This window comes from Ornithorhynchus anatinus, chromosome 2 (genome assembly GCF_004115215.2).
Source record: "Ornithorhynchus anatinus isolate Pmale09 chromosome 2, mOrnAna1.pri.v4, whole genome shotgun sequence".
NCBI classification, from domain to species: domain Eukaryota; kingdom Metazoa; phylum Chordata; class Mammalia; order Monotremata; family Ornithorhynchidae; genus Ornithorhynchus; species Ornithorhynchus anatinus.
The window spans coordinates 145,223,117-145,245,845 of NC_041729.1; the positions used below are offsets into that span (position 1 = coordinate 145,223,117).

Genomic DNA, 22,729 nt, shown 5'->3' on the forward strand with positions numbered 1-22,729 from the left:
GTGGCTCAGTGGAAAGAGCCCGGGCTTGGGAGTCAAGGGTCATGAGTTCGAATCCCCGCGCTGCCACTTGTCAGCTGTGTGACTGTGGGCAAGTCACAACTTCTCTGTGCCTCAGTTCCCTCATCTATAAAATGGGGATTAATTGTGAGCCTCACGTGGGACAACCTGATTTCCCTGTATCTACCCCAGCGCTTAGAACAGTGCTCTGCACGTAGTAAGCGCTTAACAAATACCAACATTATTATTTACCTTGGATCAGCTCTACTCTTAGAACCAATCAATCAATCAATCAGTGGTATTTATTGAGTGCTTACAGTGTGCAGAGCACTGTACTAAACACTTGTGAGAGTACAGTATAACAGAATAGGTAGACAAGTTCCCTGCCCACACCAAGCTCACAGTCTTGGAAAAAAGGAGACTTCATCCCCGGACTGACAGAAGGGGAATGCTTGAGGTCGGAATGGAAGCCTCTTGGGCCAAGATTAGGTTACTCTGATCCTCCTCTCTGGAGGAGGGCCATGGCCAGGGCCAGCCAGGCTCTCCCCTCACTGGCAAATCTCCTCCTTCTCCTCCTTCTCCTCCTTCTCTTCCTTCTCTTCCTTCTCTTCCCCTCTTCCTCCCCCACCTCCTTCTCCTCCTCTAAACAGCCAGAGAGCCTTTCTAGCAACTTGCCTTTATCCATAGAGCACACATAGGAAGCAAAGCTTTCGGCGGCATTTTGTTGCTTTACTAGAGGCTTTGTACTCCATATTTACAGGCCAAACATACACAGAGCCATTCCTTGAGAATCTTAGAGTGAAGAACAGGAACGGGCTTTGAATGTAAAAACAAATGAATCAAGCTTGAAACTTCTTTTTAATTTAGGAACATAAATCTTCACTTAATAGATGCACAATCCTATCAAGCATTCCCCTGTTAGCTCCCAGCTGGGCTACATCTGCACGAAACCATCAAACTTTCTGTTTTGCTCTAACAGATGGGAATTCCTTAATAATAATGTTGGTATTTGTTAAGCGCTTACTATGTGCAGAGCACTGTTCTAAGCGCTGGGGTAAACACAGGGGAATCAGGTTGTCCCACGTGGGGCTCACAGTCTTAATCCCCATTTTACAGATGAGGGAACTGAGGCACAGAGAAGTTAAGTGACTTGCCCACAGTCACACATTACACATTACATTTCCTTATGTAATAAGGTGACAAGAAGTATTTGATTAATTTTTATTTCCCAAGCATTTTTGACAAATTTATTCAGGTAAATTTAAATGATTTCTTTTCCTTCTTATGAAACATCAGAAAGTTTAAAATAATTTTTTGAGTGGTATTTGTTAAGTTTTCTTATTCCAGAGTTTCAGCTACAGGCTTAAAGTGCTGGGGTACATACAAGGTAATCAAGTTGGACACAGTCAGTCTCCGTGCCATATAGAGCTCACAGTCTAAGAAGGAAGAGCAGGTATTGAATCTGAGGCCCAGAGAAATTAAGTGACTTGCCCAAGGTCAGAGAGCAGGCAAGTGGCAGAGCTGGGATCAGAAACCAGGTCCTGTAACTCCAAGGCCCTGTGCTTTAACAATAACAATTGTATTTGTTAACCTCTTACTATTTTTCAAGCACTCTACCAAGCCCTGGGGTGGTTACAAGCAAATTGGGTTGGACACGGTCTTGGGTTGGACATAGTCCCTGAGCCATTTTAAAGATGAGGTAACTGAGGCACAGAAAAGAGAATTGGCTTGCCTGAGGTCACACAGCAGATGTGGCGGAGTCAGGATTAGAACTCAGGACCTTTGGACTCCCAGGCCCGTGCTCTATCCACTACACTGTGCTGCTTTTCTCTTTCCACTGGGCCATACTGTTTCTGGAGTGTGCTAGTATTCTCTCTAGATGTCTATCTGCATTAATCTGATCTGATCTGATCTCATATAACATTTCTGAGGAACAACCAAGGCACTCTCACCTCAAAACCACTTCTAGGAGTGAGCAGCCATCGTTTTCCTCAAATTAACTCCGTTGGGATGGGTTAGTCCAAGAGTAATGTCTACAGGGTTTGGGATCTAACATGGGTCTCTAACATGTATTTCAGCCCTTTCTTCTGTGAAAATAAATTATTTATATAGGCGATGTCCTCATTGTAGTCTCTAAAAGCCGAAAAACTACAATGTAGGGCTTTTTATGTTATTTGTTCATTCATTCAATAGTATTTATTGAGCACTTACTATGTGCAGAGCACTGTACTAAGCGCTTGGAATGTACAATTTGGCAACAGATAGAGACAGTCCCTGCCCAGTGATGGTCTCAGGTTTAGCGCTTGCCATGTGTCAAGCATTGTTCAAAGCACAGTTAGTCTGGCATTCTGTCAATTGCATTTATTCATTCATCCATTCATTCAATCATATTTATTGAGTGCTTACGGTGTGCAGAGCACTATAGTCTGCGCTTGGGAGAGCACAATTTAACAATATAACAGACATTCCCTGCCCACAATGAGCTTATAGTCTAAAGGGTGAGGATATGAGTTAATCAGCCCAATTATAGTTGTAACTATATTTATAGTTATATATTATAGTAATAGCTCTGCACATAGTAAGCGTTCAATAAAGAGAAGCAGCAACATGGCTTAATGGAAAGAGCACAGGCTTGGGAGTCAGAGGATGTGGGTTCTAATCCCGCCTTTGCCACTCATCTATGTGGCCTTGGGCAAGTCCCTTAACTTCTCTGTGCCTCAGTTACCTCATCTGTAAAATGGGGATTTAAAGTGTGAGCCCCACGTGGGACAACCTGATTACCCTGTATCTACCCCAGCACTTAGAACAGTGCTTACCACATAGCGCTTAACAAATTCCATAATAATAATAATAATTATTACTATGATGATGAATGAATAAAAATAATTCTCTCCCAAATGTTTAGCAAACCCATAAAAATAATCTTTATCAAATTACTGACAACTTTCTTTCTTGACTGGGGCATAGTCTAATTTTACAATTTGACATTGAACAAATGTTTCTAAAATGTATAATAAAATATAAAAACAAACCTACAAACTCAAAAACGCAGAGGATTAACTGAGAGAATGATATTTCTACCAGGAACCCAATCTCACTGTAACTGTGGTGTGGTTAAATAGATGTTTTGGAACTGGAGCTTGCTGTTTTCATGGAGTGTTCTATCTCTTCATTTTGATTAGCTTGTATCTACCCCAGTGCTTAGTACAGTGCCTGGTACAGAGCACAGATGCCATTAAAAAAAACAAGCAAACCCAACAAACGGACAAACAAAACCACTCCCAATAGAGGAATTGCATCACCACATAGTGGTGTTAAGTTTGAGACTTACCTCCTTTTCAAGAGTAGTACTTTAGGGAATGACTTAAATATTAATGACAACTATCAAGTTCCTTCCCTACTAGCCAGGTTCTAAATAGAACCCCACAAAAACTTTGCTGGGGGGCCAGAGAGGATGATCAAAGACCTAAGCAGAATTATGGCCATCACTGAGGGTTCTTGGATCCCTCAAAAATGCTAGACTACGGAAAGCTCACTTTTTTTAAATGGTATTTGCAAAGCACTTACTGTGTGCCAGGTACTGTGCAAAACACTGGGGTAGATACAAGATAATCAGGTTGGACACAACCCATGTCCCACCAGGGGCTCACAGTCTTAATCCCCATTTTACAGATGAGAAAATTTAGGCACTAAGAAGTGAAGCATTTGCCCAAGATGATACAACAGACAAGTGGTGGAGCCAAGATTAGAATCCAGTCAGTCAGTCGATCGGTCATATTTACTGAGCGTTTACTGTTTGCAGAGCACTGTACTAAGCACTTGGAAGACAACAGTATAACAGACATATTCCCTGCCTACAGTTAGCTTACGATCGAGAAGGGGAGCCTCTGCCCTATCCATTAAGCCACCCTGCTTCACTTGCCAAAGTCTCCCTAAAAATCAATAATCCAACCGCAGCTAATGCCTTGGGATGAGAATGAGGTGAATCCTTCTCACCTAGTCGTGCCGATCGCTGGCAAACTGAGAGGTTTTTGTGTAAGTGTGTCATACCCTGAGGCTAATTGACGACAGGTTTATACAACTCAATTTTCAGTTTCTGGAATGTTCCTTGCCCTATCTGATTCAGGTGGAGTACGAAGGTCTAAAGCACGAGATCAAACGATTTGAGGAGGAGATGGTGCTCCTGAATAGCCAGCTGGAGGACGCAATCCGGTTGAAGGAGATCGCGGAGCACCAGCTTGAGGAAGCCCTGGAGACCTTAAAGAACGAGCGCGAGCAGAAGAACAGCCTGAGGAAGGAGCTTGCCCAGTACATCAACCTCAACGACAGCATGTACAATAACCACATGAACCTCGCGGTGGACGGGCTCAAGTTTACCGAGGATGGGAGCGAACCCAACAACGACGACAAGATCAACGGACACCTCCACATGCCCCTGGGGAAGCTGAACGGAGATTATCGGACTCCCTCCGGGAGGAAAGGAGATGCGCTGAATCCCGTCTCGGACCTCTTCAGCGAGCTGAACATCTCGGAAATGCAGAAACTGAAGCAGCAGCTGATGCAGGTAAGGAGCTGGCGTTAGAACTTAGCCAAGACATTCTCTCTTAGGATTCCAGGATCGAGCCACCAGTCGATCAGTCGTATTTATTGAGCGCTGACTGGGTGCTGAATTCAGTTTTCAATTCGATTCAGTCGTACTGAGTGAGAGCTTACTGGGTATACAGTGCTGAACTAAGAGCTCAGAAGAGTACGATAGAACAATAAACAGACACATTCTGTAACTACAACGAGCTTACAGTCTAGCGGGGGAGACAGACATTTATATGAATAAAATAAATAAATAAAACAGTGATATGTACATATCAGAGCACTGGACTAAGCGGTTGGGAGAGTGCAATTCAGCAGAACCGGCAGACCTGGTCCCTGCCTGTAACCATCTAATGGTCTAGAGGGGATACCCACATTAATATGAATAAATCATTTATAAAATGTAATTTAAAGATATGTACACAGATTCTGTAGGTTTGGGGGTGGGGAATATCAAAAGTCCAAAGGTCACAGATCCTAATGCGTAGAAAATGCAGAAGGGAGAGTGAGCTGGGGAAAAGAGGGCTTAATCAGGGAAGGCCTCTTGAAAGAGATGCCACCTTAATAATGCTAATAATATGATGATGATGATGATGATGGTATTTGTTAAGCACTTACTATGTGCTGAACACTGGTCTAAGCAGTGGGGGATATACAGGGTAATCAGATTGTCCCGCGTAGGGCTCACATTTTTTAATCCCCATTTTTACAGGTGAGGTAACTGAGGCACAGAGAAGTACAGTGATCTGTCCAAGGTCACACAGCAGACAAGTGGCGGGGGCGGGATTGGAATCCATGACCTCTGACTCCCAAGCCCGGGCTCTTTCCACTCAGCCATGCTGCTTCTCTAATATGTACATCAGTCAGTCAATCAATCGTATTTATTGAGCATTACTGTGTGCAGAGCACTATACTAAGCATTTGGGCGTGTACAATATAACAATAAACAGATACATTCCTTGCCCACGAGCTTACAGTCTAGAAGGGGATAAAGAAATATAAAGAAATAAATTCCAGGTAGGTAAATAAGTGCGGTGGGACTGGGAGGGGGGATGTATAAAGGCAACAAGTCAAGGCAGGGCAGAAGGGAGTGGAAGAAGAGGAAAGGAAGGTTTAATCAGGGAAGGCCTCTTGGAGGAGGTGTACTTTCATAAGTGCTGTAGGACTACCAGGGGAGGGGAGGTGAATTAAGGGAGTGAGTTGGGGTGATGCAGAAGGGAGTGGGAGAAGAAGAAATGAAGGCTTAGTCAGGGACTCTCCCCACAGATCCTAGGCCAGGGGAAAAGATCTCCATAGCAGAAGCTTTTTATTCCAAATTTTCAGCTACAGGCTCTTGGCTTTGGGGATTTGCTGTTGACACTGTTGGGGGATACACTGCTTTTCTCTCTGTATCTCAGCACTCTGTGCATAGAGCTTGTCTTGAATGAAGCCCTTTGTGAGTTTTGTGTACATGCAGGGGAGAAAACGAGATAAGAGATTTTAGAAATCAATAGCCTCTTTTAAAGGGGTGCCCATCAAAAAGAACCTACAGAAAGATGAACAAATCAAAAGCATTGCATAAAAATGAACAGGGTAAGCAGTTTGTATCAATTGGCAGCTCACAATGGATCAGATCATCCTTGGATCACTGATTTTTAAAGAAACTATTAGTGGAACTGTTTCTAAAAAGAAATCAGAATTCAGTAACCTCTAATTGGTTCAGCAACAATAACAATAATGATAATAATAATGATGATTGTGGTATTTGTTAAGCACTTACTATGTGCCACACCCTCTCAGGATCGCACCTGGAGAGTTTCCAGTACTCTACCAGTTTCAGCTACGGGAGGGAGAGTCAAGCAGACACATATTCATTAGACTAGATTAGACTGTAAACCTGTCACTGGGCAGGGAGTGTCTCTATCTGTTGCCGAATTGTACGTTCCAAGCGCTTAGTACAGTGCTCTGTACATAGTAAGTGCACAATAAATACTATTGAATGAATATCCATTCCATTCCTAGCTTGGCCAGTGGCTAGCAAGTGGCAGGCAATCTGTTACAAGTCCACACTCACCTGTGCTGGGCAGCAGTGGCACGGGAGAGAGTCAAGGGTAGAGGCTCAAGTTTACTGCATGGAAGAAGACAGTGGACAACCACTTCCGCATTTTTACCAAGAAATCTCTATGGATTCACTACCAGAATATTTGCAGATGGAGGTGGGGTGTTCTGGGAGAGATGTGTCCATTTAGTGGCTATGTGTGCGAAACGACTCAACGGCATAAGACGAGACATGTGCCAACCAATGTACTAAGCGCTGGGGTAGATGTAACCTAATCAGGTCTCCCTTGGGACTCACAGTTTAAGTAGGAGGGAGAACAGGTATTGAATCTCCATTTTGGAGATGAGGGAACTGAGGTATAGAAAAGTGATGTGACATGCTTGAAATAACAGAGCAGGAAGTGGTAGAGCTGAGATTAGAACCTAAATCCGCTGACTCCCCGGCCTATCAATCAGTCAATGAGACACTTGTATTTATTGAGTTTTTATTGTGTGCAGAGCACTATACTAAGCACTTAGGAGAGTAAAATGTAACAGTATAACATACATTCCCTGCCCACACGAGCGTACAGTCAAAGGGGGAGACGGATCTTATTAGAAATAAATAAATTACGGATATGGACGTAAGTGTTGTGGGGCTGAGAGGCTGGGGGTGGTGAATAAAGGGAGCAAATCAAGGACACACAGAAGGGAGAAGAGGAAATGAGGGCTTAGTCTGGGAAGGCCTATTGGAGGAGATGGGCCTTCAGTAAGGTTTTGAAGAGGGGGAGAGTAATTGTCTATCGGATATGCAGAGGGAAGGCATTCCAGGGCAGAGATAGGATGTGGGCAAGAGGTCAATGGTGAGATAGATGGGATCGAGGCACAGTGATAATGTTAATAATAATAGAAGAGTGAAGTGCGTGGGCTGAGTTGTAGTAGGAGAGTAGAGAGGTGAGGTAGGAGGGGCCAAGGTGATTAAAGCTGGTATTAAGGAGTTTCTGTTTGATGTGGAGGTGGATTGGCAACCACTGGAGTTTTCTGAGAAGCGGGGCGACATGTCCTGATTGTTTTTGTAGAAAAATGATCTGGGCAGCAGAGTGAAGTATGGACTGGAGTGGGAAGAGGCAGCAGGCTGGGAGGTCAGTATGGAGGCTGATGCAATAATAATAATAATAATGTTGGCATTTGTTAAGCGCTTACTATGTGCAGAGCACTGTTCTAAGAGAAGCAGCATGACCTAGTGGATAGAGCACGGGCCTGGAAGTCAGAAGAGTAATGGATTCTAATCCCAGCTCCACCACTTATCTGCTGTGTGACCTTGGGCAAGTCACTTCACTTCTCTGAGCCTCAGTTACCTCATCTGGAAAATGGGGATTGAGACTGTGAGCCCCTCGTGGGCCAGGGACTGTGTCCAACTCAATTTGCTTGTACCCACCCCAGCACTTAGTACAGTGCCTGATACATAGTAAGCACTTAACAAATACCATCATCATTATTATTGTTATCATCATTATTATTAATCAAGGCAGGATAGAATAGTGTTTCGATTAATATGAGATTAGTTTGGATGGAGAGGAATGCGTGGATTTTAGCAATGATGTGAAGGTTGAACCAATAGGATTTAACGATAGATTGAATATACGGGTTGAATGAGAGAGATGAGTCAAGAATAACGCTATGGTATGGGCTTGTGAGACAGGAATAATGGTGATGCCATCTACAGTGATGGAAATGTCAAGCGAAGGACAGGGTTTGGGTGGGAAGATAAGGAGTTCTGTTTTGGATGTGTCAAATTTGAGATGATGCCAAGACTTCCAAGTAATAATAATTATAATTATGGTATTTGTTAAGCACTTACTATGTACCAGACACGGTTCTAAATGCTGGGGTAGATACAAGATAATTGGGTTGGACACAGTCCCTGTCTCACATAGGGCTCACAGTCTTAATCCCCATTTTACAGATGAGGGAACTGAGGCTCAGAGAAGTTAAGTGACTTACTCAAGGTCACAGAGCAGGCAAGTGGAAGAGCCAGGATTAGAACCCATGACCTTCTGATTCCCAGCCCCATGGTCTATCCACTAGCCATGCTACTTCAAGTGGAGATGTTCTTGAAGGCAAGAGGAAATACAAAACTGCAGAGAGAGAGAGATCAGGGCTGGAGATGTAGGTCTGGGAATCATTGGCAAAGAGGTGGCAGTTGAAACCATGTAAGGGAATGAGTTCTTCAAAAGAGAAGATGGAGATGGAGAATAGAAGGGAACCCAGAACTGAACTTTGAGGGACCCCCACAGTTAGGGGGTGGGAAGCGGAGGAGAAGCCCATGAAAGAGACTGAGCATGAGCTGACAAAGAGCTAGGAGGAGAACCAGGAGAGGATAGTGTTTGTGAAGCAGAGGTTGGATAACGTTTTTAGGAGAAGGGAATAGTCGACAGTGTCGTAGGTAGTTGAGAGATCGAGGAGGATTAGAATGGAGTAGAGGCCATTGAATTTGGAAAGAAGGAGATCATTGGTAATGTTGAGAGGGCGGTTTCTGTGGCATAAAGAGGTTGAAAGCCAGATTGGAGGGGATCAAGGAGAGAATTGGAGGAGAGGAATTTGAGACAGCGGGTGTAGACAACCTACTCAAGGTGTTTGGAGAGGAATAGTAGGAGGGGGATGGGGTGATAACTGGAGGGAACTGTGGGGTCAAGGGAGAGTTTTTTAGGATAGGGGAGACATGGGCATGTTTGAAAACAGTGAGACAGAAGCCATTGCAGTTGAAGATGGCAGTCAGGGAGGTAAGAAGAGAGGGGACAAGTGCTTTGATAAGGTGAAAAGGGATGGGGTAGGTGGTATGGGTGAGATGGTGGTATTGAGGCCCAAGCGCTCTCCCCTAGGCCACACTACTTCCCTGCGAACTCAACACGGGCCTCCATGAATCTGCAAAGCAAACCTGGGATGTTTTTCCTGTAGGTTGTTCTGAAATGGGAAGCAGCGTGGTTTAGTGGAAAGAGCCCGGGCGTGGGAGTCAGAAGTCATGGGTTCTATTCCCGGCTCCGCCACTCATCAACTATCGGACTTTGGGCAAGTCACTTCACTTCTCTGAGCTTCAGTTACCTCATGTGTAAAATGAGAAGCACAGAGAAACAGTGTGGCTCAGTGGAAAGAGCCGGGGCTTGGGAGTCAGAGGTCATGGGTTCAAATCCCATTTCAGCCGCTTACCAGCTGTGTGGCTCTGGGCAAGTCACTTCACTTCTCTGTGCCTCAGTTACCTCATCTGTAAAATGGGGATGAAAACTGTGAGCCCCACGTGGGACAACCTGATAACCTTGTGTCTACCCCAGTGCTTAGAACAGTGCTTGGCACATAGTAAGCACCTAACAAATACCATTATTATCATTATTAAATGATTGATGATGAGGTAGGCCACGAGTACTAGTGGAAAGAGCATGGGACTGAGAACCAGAAGATTCTACTTTTATGCAATCCATTAGAGAAAAAATTGGGGAAATATCTATATTAACACCTTCATTCAGTCTGTGGTATTTGTTTAATGCTCACCATGTACAGAGCATCATACCTGACGCTTGAGAGTGTACAGTACAATAGAGTTGGCAGATGCAATCCCTGCCTTCGAGGAGCTTACAGTCTAGTGAAAGATAGAAAACAGAAGCACAAAAATTTGCAATTTTTCCACCTTACAACACCCCCATTTAGTACTGCATTTAAAATATTTTTCCTGCCCAAAAATCAATTATTCCTCCAAATAAATTTCTTGAAAATTAGATTTAGTTGTTGAGCTTCTTTGTAGGCCTAGAATCGTGGTAGCTTCAGAAGGGGCATAAAGTGAACTATCACAGCAATTTGAAAGTGCAAAACAATGGTCTAGAAGTAAGATATTAGGATATCACCAGCTGCCTTCTATATAAGTGATTTTCCTTTTTCTTTTAGTAAACCTATCCTGTTCAGCTGCACTTAGGATCATCATGAACAGCCCTCCTGGAAACTCAAACTTGCATCCAACAGGAAATTCATTGATTTACCCATATTAGGGGAATGTTATGGTGCAGTGACGTCAAATCTCGTTTCCAGCTGTAAGGATTCCCTATCCAGAGCAGATTCCCAACTCCTAACATCCTTAGACAGTCTAGTCATGGAAGTCACTGTAGGTCTTTCCACTGGGTCACACTGCTTCTCACTAGGCCACACTTCTTTTCGGTGCCTGCAGAAAGTTTGAACGGTGTATGAGGTTGCTTCTCTCTCCTCCTACGCAAAATTCCTGGACCACTGACAAACCCAGCTTTGACCTGGTTCTGCTGTAGATACTGCAAACTGGAAATATAAATTGCTTCCACTCCCCATTGCTATGGAAGCAGAGGTAGCTGGTCTGTTGAGCAGTGGCTGAAGTGACTGAGGAAACAAAACAACTTGTCCCTCCTGGAATGGGGAGCTGGGAAAGGAGAGGGCTGTGAGTCTATCCTTCTCAGGCCCTTTTTTTTTAGGGTAATTGTTAAGCGCTTACTATGTGCCAGGCACTGAACTAAGTGCTGCGCTTGGTACAAGCTAATCAGGCTGGACACAGTCTCTGACTCACATGGGCCTCACAGTCTTAAGGGAAGCAGCATAGTGGATAGAGCACAGGCCTGGGAGTCAGAAGGTCATGCATTCTAATCCTGGCTCCACCACTTGTCTGCTGTGTGGCCTTGGACTTCACTTTTCTGTGCCTCAGTTACCCCATCTGTAAAATGGGGATTGAGACTGGGAGCCCCACATGGGACAGGGACTTTGCCCAACCTGATTTGCTTCTATCCACCCCAACTCTTAGTACAGTGCCTGGCTTATGGTAAGTGCTTAACAAATGCCACAATTATTATTGTTATTATTATCATTATTAATAATTCCCATTTGACTAATGAGAACAGTGAAGTGACTTTCCCAAGGTCACGCAGCAGATAAGCGGGGGAACCAGGATTAGAACCCCAGTCCTTTTGACACCCAGGCCCATGCTCTTTTCAGTAGGCCATGCTGCTTTTCCAAGTGCTGTGACGATAACAAGAGCTAAGCATATGCACCATCTCTGAAGGGAAAAGGAGAGATGCAATCTCACTCCTCTCTTTCCTCCCTCACTTCTTCCCGACCTTAGCTGTCAGCGGAGACCTGTGACAGGAGCCTGTCATCAGCTGTGACAGAAGGCTCCGGTCCGCCTCTCCCACAGGTGCTCTGCCGATTCAGCTCATGACCCCTCACTCTCCTCTTCCCCAGGCTCACACAAATCATCAAAATCTTGCTCTGCTTCTCCTTCCCCTCATTCATTCAATCGTATTTATTGAGTGCTTACTGTTTGCAGAGCACTGCACTAAGCGCTTCCTCCTCCTCCTCTTCCTCTTCTTTCTCCTTCCCTTCCTTGTCTTCTTCCACCTCCTCTTTGCCCCTCCTTCCGGGCCACAGGTCACACACAAACTTCCTCCGCCTCTTCATACATGGATATTAAAACTGTAAGGATCACCACAAATATTTTCATCTTTTGGTAGATTTTAGCCTTTAAACTACTTAATAGATGTTAATTTAAAACATAATTGATCACTAGCACTTTAAGAAGTGATTCTGAAGTGTCCAAATAGAACTCAGAGTGGGGCTATTTTTCAACTAGATGTCCCTTCCTTCCCACCTGCCCACTCCTTCCCAGTGTGGAGCAGGTGGATTCCACAGTTCCTCCCCCAGTGGTCAGTTAATCAATAAATCAATGGGATTTGTTGAGCACTTACTATGTGCCGAGCCCTGTAGTAAGCGCTTAGGAGAGTACATACAATACAACAGAATTAACAGGCACAATCCCTGCCCACTATTGAGCTTACAGTCTAATAATAGCGTTAATAATTGTGGTACTTGGTAAATGCTTACTATGTGCCAGAGACTGTTCCAAAGACGGGGATAGATACAAGCAAATCAGGTCGGACACAGTCCCTGTCCCACATGGGGCTCATGGTCTTAACCCCAATTTCACAGGTGAGGGAACGGAGGCATAGAGAAGTGAAGCGACTTGGGAGACAGACATTAATGTGACTCAATAAGAAATTTAAGGTATGTAACTTGAAGATACATACTTAAGGGCTGTGGGGTTAGGGGTGGGACGAATATCAAATGTCCAAAGGCCACAGAAGTAAGTGCATAGAGAACACGGTGGTTAATGTGGCTTTGTACAGTAGGGTACATCTATACCCCTCCCTCCCCATACCTCCCCCCACACACAACACACACACACATGGAACAATTCCATTCAGAAATCTTCTGACCCTATATTCCTCGGGATTTTGACGTTAAGTCTGACAGCATGACTCCCAGGAGGCGGGGAATTGACAGGAGAAAGACACAGAGCAGCCCAAGCCTTTACACAACATGCCTCTAAGCAAGTAACAAGGGACCTTATCTTTTGCAGGACCAGCGTGAATTCTGTCATAAACCATCTCTGGCAGAATCTGGTTCTTCTTTTTCTAATGTTTTTCAAAGACCTTCATGTAAAAATTCCCATTAGTCCCTTAAAATCAAATGGTAATTTCAGCCTCATGGATGATTCAGGTCTTTTTTTTGCAGCCTTGGTCCTTTATCTGTCGTCCCAGATCTTATTTGCCTTTCACATAGATTGTGATTTGCACTATTCAAGCAGAGCCTCTTCACCAGCAGTGACATTTGAAGTATAAGATATTAGGAGGAAATTGAAACCTGTACGGTTAGGTACATTTATCAAGCAATGTCGACTTGTTTTCGCACTTGAAAGTAAATGCCATCAGATCCATTTTAAATCTCAAAGCCCTGCTTTTAATAATCCAGTTTGTTTGTGGATAAGGAAGAGGTCCATATTAATCAGAAAGAGTTATTTATCAATCCGTGTGTGGGCAAAGATCTAGATTAATTGAATACTTACGGTAACGTATGGATTGTTTTCTTTCATTCATTCAATTGTATTTATTGAGCGCTTCATATGTGCAGAGCACTATACTAAGCACTTGGAATGTACAAGTCGGGAACAAGTAGAGACAATCCCTGCCCAACAATGGGGTCACACTCTAGAAGCCGGGGGGAGACAGATAAAACACAACAAGTAGTCAGGCATCAATACCATCAAGATAAATAGAATCATAGGTATATATACATCAGTAGTAAAATTAATAGAGTAATAATATATACAAATATGCACAAGTGCTGTAGGGAGGGGAAGGGGGAAGAGCAGAGGGAGGGAGTAGGGAGAATGGGGAGGAAAAGGGGGCAGAGGGAAAGGGAGGGTTCAGTCTGGGAAGGCCTCCTGGAGGAGGTGAGCTCTCAGTAGGGCTTTGAAGAGGGGAAGATGTGAAGAGGGAGGGCATTCCAGGTCAGTGGTAGGACATGGGCCAGGGGTCAGCGGCAGGACAGGCAAGAACGAGGCCCAGTGAGCAGGTTAGCGGCTTAGCGGCAGCAGAGGAGCGGAGTGTAGGGGTCGGCTGTAGAAGGAGAGAAAGGAGGTGAGGTAGGAGGGGACAAGGTGATGGAGAGCTTTGAAGCCTAGAGTGAGGAGTTTTTGTTTCGTGTGACGGTTGATAGGCAACCACTGGAGGTTTTTGAGAAGGGGAGTGACATGCCCAGAGCGTTTCTGTAGAAAGATAATCTGGGCAGCAGAGTGAAGTATAGACTGGAGCGGGGAGAGACAGGAGGATGGGAGATCAGAGTCCTCTCTGACACAGTAGTCCAGTAGGGATATTATGAGAGCTTGTACCAGCAAAGTAGCAGTTTGGATGGAGAGGAAAGGGCAGATCTTGGTGATGTTGTGAAGGTGAGACCGGCAGGTTTTGGTGACGGATCCGATGTGTGGGGTGAATGAGAGAGCGGAGTCAAGGATGACACCAAGGTTGCGGGCCTGTGAGACGGGAAGGATGGTTGTGCCGTCCACAGTGATGGGGAAGTCAGGGAGAGGACAGGGTTTGGGAGGGAAGTAAGGAGCTCAGTCTTGGACATGTTGAGTTATAGGTGGTGGGCGGACATCCAGGTGGCGATGTCTTGAAGGCAGGCAGAGATACAAGCCTGGAGGGAAGGGGAGAGAACAAGGGAGGAGATGTAGATTTGGATGTCATCTGCGTAGAGATGATAGTTGAAGCTGTGGGAGTGAATGAGTTCACCAAGGGAGTGAGTATAGATGGAGAACGGAAGAGATTCTTGCAATGGATATACATGTTGAGGATGTTTCGAAAGTCTTTAGCATTCAGAAAGAAATGACCAATGTAGATTCTCCCCTCCAACCTCCCAAATCAGTTTTGATTCTAATTCACTTTGATAATTACAAAAAAGTGCCCACTTTTAGACTCATTGGTTCATTCGGTCACATTTATTGAGTGCTCACTGTTTACATAGCACTGTACTAAACGTTTGGGAGAGAACAATATTACAAACGTAGTCGCTGCCCACAGTCTAGAGGGGGAGACAGATGTAAATATAAATAAATACATACATTGTATTTATTATGTATACAATGTAGATGTGTATCTATGCACATATGCTGTGGGGATGGGAGGGAAGAGGAATGAAAGGAGTAAGTTGATTCTATTTATTGCTATTGTTTTTGTCTGTCTTTCTCCCCCGATTAGACTGTAAACCCATCAATGGGCAGGGATTGTCTCTATCTGTTGCTGAATTGTACATTCCAAGCGCTTAGTACAATGCTGTGCACATAGTAAGCGCTCAATAAATACTATTGAATGAAAGAATACTATTGAATGAATGAGTAAGTCAGGGTGACACAGAAGGGAGTGGGAGGAGAGGAGGACTTAGGGAAGGCTTCTTGGGGAGATGTGCCTTTGATAAGGCTTTGAAGTGGGGGAGAGCAAAAATTTGTCTGATGTGGGGAGGGAGGGCATTCCAGGCCAGAGGTAGGATGTGGGCGAGAGGTCGGCGGCCAGATAGATGAGATCGAGGTACCGTGAGGTTCGCATTAGAGGAATGAAGTATGTGGGCTGGGTTGTTGTAGGAGAGTAACAAGGAGAGGTAGGAGGGGCCAAGGTGATTGACTGCTTTAAAGTCGGTAGTGAGGAGTTTTTGTTCGATGCAGAGGTGGATGGGCAACCACTGGAGTTTCTTGAGGTTGGGGGAATTGTGGTCTGAACATTTTTGAAGGAAAAGGATTCGGGCAGCAGAGTGAAGTATGGACTGGAGCGGGGAGAGACAAGAGGCTAGGAGATCAGCAAGGAAGCTGATGTAGTAATCCAGACGGGATAAAATGAGGGATTGTATTAATGTGGTAACAGCTTGGATATAAAGGAAAGGGCGGACTCAAAGACAAGTCCACTTGTATGGGATCTCCAACTTGAATCGAGATCTGTTTTCTAGGTAAAGTATTGCAAAGCAACTAGATCTAAATTATTTTGCACCGTGTTGCTTCAGTTCCTAGAATAGGTTCAGCAGATACACAGAGTATTGAGGAAAGGATGAAAAATAGCTTATAAGAGTATCATTAATTTATCTTTATTTCATAGTCTCTTTTCAAAAGAGTCTGCTTAGGAAACCCTGGCAACCTCTTTTAATAATAGTATTTTACTTATTAAGTGCTTACAATGTGCCAAGCACTCTTTTAAACATTGGGGTAGATACAAGGTAATTGGGTTGCACACAGTCCCGCTCCCATAGGGAGCTCACAGTCTTAATCCTCATTTTACAGATTCATTCATTCATTCAATTGTATTTATTGAGCAGTCACCATGTGCAGAGCACTGTATTAAGCACTTGGCACTGTACTAAGCGCTCTAACTGAGGCATTGAGAAGTGAAGTGACTTGCCCAAGGTCACACAGCACTGGGCTTGGGAGTCAGAGCTCATGGGTTCTAATCCCAACTCTGCCACTTGTCAGCTGTGTGACTTTGGGCAAGTCATTTCACTTTTCTGTGCCTCAATTACCTCATCTGTAAAATGGGGATTAAGACTGTGAGCCTCACTTGGGACAACCTGATAACCTTGTACCACCCCCCAGCGGTTAGAACAGTTCTTGGCACATAGTAAGCGCTTAAATGCCACCATTTTTATTATTACTATTATTTTTATTATTATTATGTGGCCAAGCAGGGTTTAGAGCCCATGACCTCCTGACTCCCAGGTGCGCACACTATCCACTATGCCATGCTGTGAATAGGGATTTCTTTTGGCTCTTACATGAGTAAGACTCTCAGCTAGCCAGAGTTCACTTACTTCTTATTTTGAGAAGGAGTGTGGCCCAGTGGCATGGACCTGGGAGTGAGAAAGACCTGGGTTCTAATCCTGGCTCTATCACTTGTCTGCTGTGTGAACTTGGGGTAGTTACTTCACTTCTCTTTGCCTCAGTTACCTCATCTGTGAGGTAAGTTGTGAGCTTTATGTGGGACATGGACTGTGTCCAACCTGATTAATTGTGCTTAGTACAGTGCTTAGTACAGTGCCCGGCACCTAGTAAGCAATTAACAAATACCATAAAAATAAAAGTTGTGTATCACTGTGTATTTGGAAATGTGACCTTTGGGCATTTGATATGGCTTAGTGGAAAGAGCCTGGGCTTCGGAGTCAGAGGTCATGGGTTCGACTCCCGGCTCTGCCACTTGTCAACTGTGTGACTGTGGGCAAGTCACTTAACTTCTCTCTGCCTCAGTTACCACATCTGTAAAATGTGGATTAACTGTGAGCCTCACGTGGGACAACCTGATTACCCTGTATCTACCCCAGCGCTTAGAATAGTGCTCGGCATGTAGTAAGCGCTTAAATATCAACATTATATCTGCCCCATCCTCAACCTCACAGCTCTTATGTACGTGTCTTTAAATTTTGTATTATAAATTATTTATATTAATGTCTGTCTCCTCCTCTAGACCATAAGCTCACTGTAGGCAGGGAGCATGTCTGCCAGCTCCCGTATCGTACTCTTCTAAGCTCTAAGAATAGTGCTCTGCACATAGTATGTGCTTAATAAAGACCAGTGATGAAGATGATAATTAAAACATTCAGTCCTCTCTGTGCTAGCATAACACCTGAGTACAATTATTGAATATATCTCTAAATCACATCAGAATGAGTAATATGATTAATTGGTCAAAAAGAGGTTAAGGGAGAGTTTCATTTGTGATTCATGAGATTACCCTAGAACATGCAGCACTGAATTCTCTGAATTAAAATGTTATTTTATGGAGCGTTTTTGGCCGCTAAAGCAATTTTACCCCGTCTTGAAATTACCTCGAGCTTAGGCTGATGTGAAGAAGAGGGTGATCCATAAGCCTTTATGGCAATCACTTGTCCTTGGAATGATAAGAAATCCGTTGTAAATCATTCTAGGGCCGGATGGTTTATGAGCCTCAATTTTGCTCAAAACGCAGTGTACAGCAAGGAGGCAATTTGAAATGAAACAAACTTTCTTTAAGCAGTTGGATCAGTTGAACCCTATCCCATCCTTCTTTCCACCACCCTGATGGGAATGAGAACAGCACCTGCAGTAGGAGGCCTCATCAAATCTCGGGAAGGCTGGAGCTGTGGACTCTGAGTCACAAGGAGAGATTCTGCTCCTCTGATCACAGCTCCTTACTGCCTTCGGATGTTCTTTGGGGTATTGAGTCTCTGTCCTTGTCTCGTAGGCCGTTTTATACTTCATTCATTCTGTCATATTTACTGAGCGCTTACTGTGTGCAGAGCACTGTACTAAGTGCTTGGGAAAATACAATACATAGAAACTGAGTGGCTTAGTGGGTAGAGCACAGGCCTGGGAGTCAGAAGGACCTGGGTTCTAGTCCCAGATCCTCCACGTGTCTGCCGTGTGACCTTACGCAAGTCACTTCACTTCTCTGTGCCTCAGTTACTTCATCTGGAAAATGGAGATTAAGACTGTGAGCTTCATGTGGGACAGGGACCGTGTCCAACCCAATTTGCTTGTATTCACTTCAGTGCTTAGAACAGTGCTTGGCACATAGTAAGTGCTTAACAAATACCATAATTATAATAACAGTAAACAGAACATTCCCCATCCACAGCAAGCTCACAGTCTAGAGGAGGAGAAAGACACCAATATAAATAAATCAATTATAGATATGGACATAAGTGCCAAGGGGCTGGGAAGGGTGATGAATAAAGTGAGCAAGTCGGTGACGCGGAAGGGAGTGGGAGAAGAGGAAATAATAATAATAATAATATTTGTTAAGTGCTTACTATGTGTGAGACACTGTTTTGAGTGCTGAGACACTGTAGTAAGGAAAGTGGGGAGCTTAGTCAGGGAAGGCCTCTTGAAGGAGATGTGTCTTCAATAAGGCTTTGAAATAGGGGAGAGTCATTATCTGTGGGATTTGAGGAGGGAGGGTGTTCCAGGCCAGGGGGAGGACGTAGGCGAGGGGTCGGCGGCCGGATAGAGATTGAGGGACAGTGAGACGGTTTACTGTTTCGCGCTTCCAACACATCTGTCTCTAGTTCTCTCCTCCCCACAATTACAGATGGCGAACCTCCCGAGGAACGGGGTCCGTGGCTTAAGCCCCCTCGTGAGCTCTTTGCCGTCGTTTAGCACGGCGCCCCTTCCCCGCCCAGAGGGAGCTTACGGCAGACTCTCTTATCTTCCCACAGGTGGAGCGGGAAAAGGCCATTCTCCTTGCCAATCTGCAGGAGTCCCAGACCCAGCTGGAGCACACCAAAGGGGCCCTGACGGAGCAACACGAGCGGGTCCACAGGCTCACGGAGCACGTCAACGCCATGAAGGGCCTGCAGGGCAACAAGGAGCTCAGGGCCCAGCCGGACGGCGAGAAGGGCCGGGACTCCGGCGAGGAAGCCCACGACTACGACGTCGACATCAACGGCCTGGAGATCCTCGAGTGCAAGTACCAGGTGGCCGTGACCGAGGTGATCGACCTGAAGGCCGAAATCAAGGCCCTGAAGGAGAAGTACAACCAGTACGTGGAAAACTACACCGAGGAGAAGGCCAAGTACGAGAGTAGGATCCAAGGGTACGACGAGCGGGTGGTCGGCCTGGAGAAGACCACCAAGGAGAGCGGTGAGAAGATGACCCACCTGGAGAAGGAGTTGCAGAGGATGACGAGCCTCGCCAACGAAAACCACAACACCCTGAACACGGCCCAGGACGAGCTGGTGACGTTCAGCGAGGAACTGGCCCAGCTCTACCACCACGTGTGTCTGTGCAATAACGAGACGCCCAACAGGGTCATGCTGGACTACTACCGGCAGAGCCGGGTCACCCGCAGCGGGAGCCTCAAGGGGCCCGACGACCCCAGGGGGCTCCTGTCCCCGCGGCTTGCCCGGAGGGGCCCGGCCCCCGCGGCGGACCAGGGGGCGAGGGAGAGGGGCGAGTCCGGCGCGGAACAGAGTCCTTCCAAGGTGCCCTCGGTCTCCCCCGTCATCACCGCCCCGCCCTCCTCGCCCGTCTCCGACCCCAGCGACATCCGCAAGGAGCCGATGAACATCTACAACCTGAACGCCATCATCCGCGACCAGATCAAACACCTGCAGAAAGCGGTGGACCGGTCCCTGCAGCTGTCGCGGCAGCGGGCCGCCGCGCGCGAGCTGTTGCCCATCATCGATAAAGACAAAGAGGTGCTGATGGAAGAGATCATGAAGCTGAAGTCCCTGCTGAGCACCAAGCGGGAGCAGATAGCCACCCTCAGGGCGGTGCTCAAAGCCAACAAGCAGGTAGCCCATCTTCCCCGAAAATCGGGTCTTCCTCCGAGGGGCCGGTCGCGGGTGGGGAGGCGGAGGGGGTCTCGTGGAGAGAGCCTGGGGCTGGGAGCTGAAAGACACTGGTCGGCCGTGTGACCTTGAGCAACTCACTTCCCTTCCTCCTTGCCTCAGTTACCTGCTAATGGGGGGGTCGCCTCTAGACCGTAAGCTCACCGTGGGCAGGGAGCGTGTCTGTTTATTGTTGTATTGTACTTTCCCAAGTACTTACTACAGCGCTCTGCATGCTGTAAGTGCTCAATAAATACCATTGAATGAATGAATGACGGTGAGCCCCGTTTGGGACGTGGACTGGGTCCAACCTGATTAGCTGGTATCTACCCTAGCACGTAGTACAGTGCCTGCCACGTAGCGCGTAACAAATAGCATACAATTTTTAAAAAAAGACACAGGTCCTCATCTGTGCCCTGCCACTGCCACGGAACCCGTGTCAGCCTCAGTTATCTCATCTGGAAAATGGAGATATCATAAAGCCTTTCCCTTCATTTTAGATGGTGAGTCCCATGTGGGTCTATTTCTTAGTTGAGAAGCAGCGTGGCTCAGTGGAAAGAGCACGGGCTTCGGAGTCAGAGGTCATGGGTTCGAATCCCAGATCTGCCACTTGTCAGCTGTGTGACTGTGGGCAAGTCATCTAACTTCTCTGTGCCTCAGTTACCTCATCTGTAAAATGGGGATTAAGATTGTGAGCCCCACGTGGGACAACCTGATTCCCCTGTGTCTACCTCAGCACTTAGAACAGTGCTCTGCACAGAGTAAGCGCTTAACAAATATCAACATTATTATTATTATTAGTTGATCATCTTCTATCTACTCCAGCTCTTAGCACAAGTGCTTAATTAATACCCTATTATTATTGTCCTTGGTTATTCCTGTGTGGTCTGCCCACACTTACAGTTATAATAATAATGATGACAACGATGCTGATGATGATAATGTTAAGAAGAACATCACCCTTTGCCATTCTGGTCCACATGGACTTTGCAAATAAGGGTGCCCGTTCTCCCAAAGGAAATGAAGTGTCTTTGATCCCCAAGTCCTTGACATCCAGAACTGTATGTGTACTTATTTTAATGGGATGAAGCGGCCCCCTCACAATATGTACCTTTCCAGGCACATTCCTTCTGTCACTAACTTCAGTCCGGGGCACCTAAATCCTGGTCCTTTGGACAAAGGCCAAAAATCTAGACAGGTGGACATTTTAAACCTATCTTCCTGGTCTAAAAAGCAATTTAGGAGAAGTGTTTCACACTGTGAACTCGGGATGCTATTAATGAGGTAAGGGCTACGTGCTGAGGACAATGAATGCACCAAAAAATGTATCACAGACTGTATTATCAGTCCAATATCGAAAGTAAAATTAAAAAGTAAAAAGGGAGCCGATAGTTCATTCATTCAGTCATCAGTATGTGCAAAGCACTATACTAAACGCTTGGGAGAGTACACTAAAACAACCAACAGATTGAGGAGCAGACTGTTGGTGATCAGAGGCACAGCCTGCTCCTCTTTCTGGAGAGAGAATGGCTTGTTGGGTGGGGGGTGGCCAGTTCTGCATTGGCCAATCGATCAGTTGATCAATCAGTGGTATTGACTGAACGCTTACTGTGCAGAGCATTGTACCAAGCATTTGGAAGAGTACAGTGGAATGGAGGTGGTAGACATGTTCCCTGTGTCTGCTATATTGTTATATCATACTCTCCCAAGTGCTTAGTACAGTGCTCTGCACACAGTAAGCATTCAATCAATATGACTCACTGACTGCCTGATTGACTAGAGGGGGAGAACCAGGCAGCCTCTGATTCCATCCCATTTCGTCTCCATCCTAATTACAAAGGAAGAGGTGGAGCCTTTGGGGCCTATTTCCCAGGCAGAGAGGAATCCACAGAAGCTTCCGGAAAGTCTAAAATAGTCAAAGTTAAAATTACTGAAGATAGCTTGGGCTCAAGAGTCAGCGTTTTGCTCCCTGCAGTTTTAGACTTGGAATAAGACCCTGCTTCCTTTGAGTAAACACGATACTTCGTAATGAAAAGGTGAGCACTTGCAAGACACTGTTACTTCTCAGTAGTAATAGGTAGGCATGTATTTAAACTTCTAAGAGTAAACTAATGAGAATACTCTGAGTAAATGAATTAACGCTTGGTTTTCAATATAACACTGTTATATTTTCAGTTCCCGAATGGAGGGTGCCTACTTATATTAATGAGACTTTTGGGTGAATGTTGAGCGTATACTTTGCGTTAAACCAACATGGGTTATAGAGCGGTTTGAATCGCCCCCACCGCTCTGAGGCAACAGGGTTCAGGTTCAGATACCACGGTCACCACCAAGAATAACACAGACCACACAGAGGCCGATCTAGCAGGACTGAAGCCTTCACTGGAGAGCTACTGTTTGGAAAGAATAGTAGAGACAGACATAGAGAGATGTTATAGTATTGTACTGT

At 45.5% G+C, this 22,729-nt stretch overlaps 1 protein-coding gene across 7 annotated transcripts in view; it reads left to right on the forward strand.

Moving 5' to 3' along the window:
* Positions 1-22,729, forward strand: part of BICD1 (BICD cargo adaptor 1) — a 259,987-nt gene that overhangs the window by 159,216 nt on the left and 78,042 nt on the right. For all 7 annotated transcript variants that reach the window (XM_029057749.2, XM_029057750.2, XM_029057751.2 and 4 more), the window contains exons 4-5: positions 4,124-4,561; positions 19,168-20,244. In XM_029057749.2, coding sequence (XP_028913582.1) covers positions 4,124-4,561; positions 19,168-20,244 — 1,515 coding nt within the window. The remainder of the gene's footprint in view (positions 1-4,123; positions 4,562-19,167; positions 20,245-22,729) is intronic.